This window comes from Aegilops tauschii, chromosome 2 (genome assembly GCF_002575655.3).
Source record: "Aegilops tauschii subsp. strangulata cultivar AL8/78 chromosome 2, Aet v6.0, whole genome shotgun sequence".
Classification (NCBI taxonomy): Eukaryota; Viridiplantae; Streptophyta; class Magnoliopsida; order Poales; family Poaceae; genus Aegilops; species Aegilops tauschii.
The window spans coordinates 638,940,016-638,946,015 of record NC_053036.3 but is presented as its reverse complement, the minus strand read 5'-3'; the positions used below and the strand labels follow the sequence as shown (position 1 = coordinate 638,946,015).

At 41.8% G+C, this 6,000-nt stretch overlaps 1 protein-coding gene across 1 annotated transcript; it reads left to right on the top strand.

Moving 5' to 3' along the window:
• Positions 1 to 1,537: 1,537 nt before the first annotated feature.
• Positions 1,538 to 5,923, top strand: LOC109746124 (lysine histidine transporter-like 2). The gene is made up of 8 exons (XM_020305240.4): positions 1,538 to 1,670; positions 3,535 to 3,689; positions 3,799 to 4,185; positions 4,374 to 4,767; positions 4,877 to 4,982; positions 5,090 to 5,181; positions 5,269 to 5,337; positions 5,513 to 5,923. Exons 1-8 carry the CDS (start codon positions 1,626 to 1,628, stop codon positions 5,609 to 5,611), a joined length of 1,347 nt encoding a protein of 448 aa, XP_020160829.1. The 5' UTR covers positions 1,538 to 1,625; the 3' UTR covers positions 5,612 to 5,923.
• Positions 5,924 to 6,000: the final 77 nt, after the last annotated feature.

Here is a 6,000-nt window from a genome sequence, read left to right as displayed (position 1 = left end):
GTCCCACTACTCACTTTTGCCATTAGAAGTTATAACAACTCAAAAAAAAAATCTTAAATTTCATTTTTCTTATTTGTAGTTGTTCATATATCGCAGTTTCAAACATTTTTGCAGACATTTCATTGGAATTATGCAGTGCCATGAACATTCTGTAGTAAGGTTTGAGACATGCATGTTAAAAAAAATGATTTTAATTGTAGCGTTTAAAATTTTGCATTTGAGTATTACTGAATTGTATGCATTAGAAATATTATAAGTTTGATCAATTATAACTCATGTCTCAGTAAATACACATGCATATGTGAACCTAACCGTATAATGGCAGCAAGTGGAAAATCATCAAGGTATCAAATCTACTCCTTCTGTCCCAGATTACATGTCTTAGATTTGTTCAGATACGGATATATGTAGACACATTTTGGTGTTAGATACATTTGTATCTAGACAAATCTAAGACAAATTTTTTGGATGGAGGTAATAGTATTCTGGTCTACGGTGAGTATCGAGGATTGTTGTATGATTTTTATTTTTTTTAAATATGCCCTCGTAAGAGTTGATCAACTTAATTTAATATATACCCTTTGACATTTTTTGGAAAAAACGAGTACTCAATTAATTGTGTCATTGCACTAGCGCTTCCTGTAATAAAATAAATAAATAAGTACAGGTCGTCATCACCAAAAATAAAATAAATAAAACTTATATAGATTGTTGAAACCAGATGTTTGACATTTTGTCTAAATGGTATTTTTTTTTTCTTCTTAAATTTCATTTTTTTCTTATTTGCAGATGTTCATACATTGCAAGTTCAAACATTTTTGCAGACTTTTTATTGGAACTATGCAGTGACATGAACATTTTGTAGTAGGGTTTGAGACATGCATGTTTAAAACAAAACAAAAATGAGTTTGATTGTGGCGTTTAAAATTATGCATTCGAGTATTGCTGAATTGTATGCATTAGAAATATTATAAGTTCGATTAATTAGACCTCATGTCTCAGTAAATACACAAGTATACCTAACCGTATTGCTGAATTATAACGTCAAGGTATCAAATCTACCCCTTCTGTTCGGAATTACTTGTTTAGATACGAATATATGTAGACAAATTTATTGGGACCAGGTAATAGTATTCTGGTCTACGGTGAGTATTGAGGACTGTTGTGTGATTTTTATTTTTTGTAAAGATGCCCTCATAAGAGTTGATCAACTTAATTTAATATATACCCTTTGACATTTTTTGGAAAAAACGAGTACTCAATTAATTGTGTCATTGCACTAGCGCTTCCTGTAATAAAATAAATAAATAAATACAGGTCCTCATCACCAAAAATAAAATAAATAAAACGTAGACTGTTGAAACCAGATGGGGCGACCGGCGACGGACATATGGCGCTCGGGAGGAGGCCGGGGAGTCACAGCGACGCGAGGATGACCGTTTCCAGTTACCTGCAGGTTTTGCCTTCTGAAGTCAACAGTCAGTACATGCTAACGCTGCACGCAGCTCTACAAATAAGCCGGCCTCTTCTGCATGACATACATACACACTCGCAAATCCCAACCTCTTGGAAATCTCTCCATTGCCGAAGCTTTGCTGGTTGAAGACAAATCTGCCTAACCGGCCATGGGGACACGGCCAGCGGAGAACCACACCTCCCTGCCGCCCAAGGTGAATCTCTCTCTCTCTCTCTCTCTCTCTCTCTCTCTCTCTCTCTCTCTCTCTCTCTCTCTCTCGTGTCGTTCTGGTTTTGATTCGTTTTGTCGGCAATGTTTCGCTAGCCATGGAATAATCTTCCTTGTTCAAATTTCGGTTGCTAATTTCATGATTGATATATATATATATATATATATATATATATATATATATATATATAGAGAGAGAGAGAGAGAGAGAGAGAGAGAGAGTTGTCTACAGGTGTGAAACAAGGAGGATTAGAGGTGGACATTAGGAGCCTCTTTGATTCGCACGATCTCTAAAACACAGAACAGAAAAATAAATACAAGAATGACATGCCATCTCCAGTAGATTATGATTAGTAGTGACGTTTCATTGTGCACAGGAAAAAACAAAAGATTTAGCACATCAGGTTGAAGTGGATGAAATTTTTCCTATGTAAACTGATGTAAGTATATTCAAAGGAAAATATTTCCTATGAGTTGTCCTACGAATCAAACAATCCTTGTAGAAAAAAAACATAGGGATAGAATTCTCCAAACGTAATTTAGAAATTCTTTGAATCAAAGAAACCCTTGATGGACAAAGTGGAATAGAATGGAGACAAAATGTTACCCTTTTTTTAAATGGCACTTGCATGCAGGATTCCAGATATTGCTACTCGTTTGTTTTTTTAACCTTTCTCTTCGTTTTACAAAGAAAATGTACGAAATGTTCATCAAATACCCCATGATGATGGTCACATAATTGGTGTGATATGTGATGCTTTGCCTTAATTGAGGAATTTTTATTTTCAGTAAACAATAAATTTGTCGTACTTGCATATTAAGTGTAAATTCCTTGCGGCCCAAGAGTGAAATATTTTTTTTACAGTGGATAATCGTCCCTCAAATCCAAGATCTACATGTCAATTACTACCATGTACTACTAAATATCTTTGGGGTATTATAAATATCATTGTGGTTAGGTGAATATATACATCCTAGATAGAGAGAGAAAAAAACATATCTTTGTCATGAGTTGGCCTTGATTACGCATGCGACGACACCGACTAATTTGACATTTAGTCAATATGACAAGTCAACTTGCGTGAATATAAAGGAATCAGTTGTCTTTAGTGGGCCCTTCCACGTGCCTTGTTTTCAAGCATGGCTCAATGATCAAATGTGCAGTTTAGTTAACAAAAACACACTGTTTTGCTCACCTACTGGTAACATTAGCATTGCTCAATGAGCCTCTCCCTCGTTTCTGTCCTGAGTCCTGACTTGGCCACTAGACAAACACTAATTTGTGTCCTTTCTTCCTTCCTTTCTTTCTTTATTTCTTTCTTTATTTCTTTCTTTCTTTCTCTAAAAAAGGCCTAAGGTCATATATGAAGTATCACAGGTCCTTATAAACACATCCTTAAAAAATATTACATTTAAAATCATGGGAGCGTTGAAGTCTTCTTTCTCTTGCATCCATCGGTAGCGCGTCGTGAGCATAGCTCAATATCGCATGTTGGCCTCCGCCTTGGCGGAGCTAACTTTTTTAAACCAAGGAGCTTGTAGAAGCAACGGCTGGGAGGTCGCGGATGCGGACCAAGAGCTGCTGTCAGCCATGATCTACGAAGCAAATCGTAGCCTTGGAGAAGAAAACACCGATAAGGGCCTGTAAAAACTCCGTAGACCATGAAAGTCGGTCGAATCTAGAAGGATCTACCTAAAAATCAAACCGACTGGATCCCGGGAGACCCGTCGGGGACACAATTCCACACGCCCTCCGCCAGTGATAAGCTCTACCATACTTGTATTAATTCATGAAATAAGATATTGGATCCTTTTTTCCAATGGGTAACAACAACGGTGAAAACTAGCAGGATTGGAGGACTGTGGAGGAGAGAAAGATCGACGACTGGCTCCCGGTCACAGCATCGAGGAACGGCAAGTGGTGGTACTCGGCCTTCCACAATGTCACAGCCATGGTCGGTGCCGGCCTGCTCACCCTACCCTATGCCATGTCCGAGCTCGGCTGGTACATACATACTGTTGGAAATGGGATCACCTTCAACTCCATTGGCATCCATATTATGTATTACTATTTTGTACATGTCGTCGGTTTCACTGATGTTTGATGGTTTTAGGGGACCCGGCGTCGCGGTGATGACCCTGTCGTGGATCATGACGCTGTACACGCTGTGGCAAATGGTGGAGATGCACGAGATGGTGCCCGGGAAGCGGTTCGACAGGTATCACGAGCTGGGGCAGTACGCGTTCGGCGAGACGCTAGGGCTGTGGATCGTCGTGCCGCAGCAGCTCGTTGTCGAGATCAGCTTGGACATCGTGTACATGATCACCGGCGGCAAGTCACTCAAGAAGTTCCACGACCTCGTCTGCGACGGCAGGTGCAAGGACATAAAGCTTTCCTACTTCATCATGATCTTTGCTTCCGCCCAGTTCGTCATCTCCCAGCTCCCCAACTTCGACTCCATCGCCACCATCTCCCTTGCTGCCGCCCTCATGTCGATCTGGTACATACCATAGGAAACCAATTTGTCAAAACCATAATTAATACTCCCTCGGTACCGAATTAGTTGACCCTCGAAGGATGTATCTAGATGTTTTAGATACATCCGTTTGAGGATCAACTAATTCCGGACGAAGACAGTGCTAGACATGGCCACTGACATTGAGACGTATGGACAAACAAACGCCACAGCTACTCGACGATTGCTTGGGGCGCCTCGGTGGACAAGGGGAAGGCGGACGGCGTGGACTACAGCCTACGGGCATCCACTACCTCGGGGATGGTGTTCGACTTCCTGGGAGGCCTGGGACAGATGGCCTTCTCCTTCTCAGGCCATAACGTCGTGCTGGAGATCCAGGCCTCCATCCCGTCCACGGCGGACACGCCGTCCAAGAAGCCCATGTGGAAGGGCGTGATCGTGGCCTACACCATCGTCTTGCTCTGCTACTTCCCGGTCGCTTTCGTCGGTTATTGGGCCTTCGGCAATAGCGTCGACGACAACATCCTCATCACCCTCAACACGCCCAAGTGGCTCATCGCCGCCGCCAACATGATGGTCGTCGTCCATGTCATTGGTAGCTACCAGGTACACGTACGCGTCCTCCCAGCCACTCACGCAGTCATTAGTTTTTTTAAATGTCATGTGTACATAATTAAGACTTTTTTAACATGGGAGACGACCCTTCTCATCTCAGGTTTATGCGATGCCGGTGTTCGACATGATGGAAATGGTGCTGGTGAGGAAGATGCGTTTCTCTCCCGGTTGGAAGCTCCGTTTGGTTTCTCGGAGCCTCTTTGTTGGTAATGCCCTGATGCGCTTGTCACAAGCGAACTCACTTGCTTCCAGTTAATTAAACCAAAAAAATCGTCCCAAACAAACATGACTAATGGGATACAAATCTGCGCAGCGTTCACAATGTTCGTAGGCATCACCTTCCCCTTCTTCGGTGGGCTTATCGGATTCTTCGGCGGGCTCGCCTTTGCGCCCACAACTTATTTCGTAAGCATTCCATCCGGGTCCATTCCAATTCCATTAAAGCAAATATGAATTCAGAGCTAATCAGAACTAACTTCTTGTTCGGACCAGCTTCCCTGCATCATCTGGCTCACGGTTTACAAGCCCAGGGTATTCAGCCTCTCATGGTGCACCAACTGGGTAAGATCAACTGAATGAATAGTTAGTACTCCCTCTGTCTAGATACATATGTTTGAGCGACAAATAATATTGATCCGAGGGAGTATCTTTCTTTTTTATCCTGTGTGCCTGCAATAGACATCTCTCATTTGATCATCCAATTTTATTTTATCTTTTGTGTTTCCATTCTCTTCAGTTCTGCATCGTTGGTGGGGTGCTGCTGATGGTGCTTGGGCCCATTGGAGGGCTAAGACAGATCATCATGGAGGCCAAGATATACCAATTCTACTCGTAGATCACTAGTTGATTGTTGCAAAGCTATTGTATAGACAAGTAGCAGAATTTGATGCAATGCACCAATGTTGGCGTAGACCTACTAGAGGTTTCATTTGTACGTACCTTCTCCTAGTGTTACCTCTCTGGAGCGGCCTAAGTGTGGCAACCTGGCAACCACCCCTCCAAGGCACTCCTACCATTTCAAATAGACTGAAGTTCTAGGTTTGTTCAAAGTCAATTTTCTTCTTCTGATTTGACCGAGTATGTACAGAAATATGATAATATCTAAGTTGTTGTGAATACGAATATAATATAGCGATACCTGATGCCCACAGTATTTGTATGTATGATGTGGATTACTTTATGCCCGGCTGAGTATCGGTGGAAAATAAGCTCATTTACAATTGA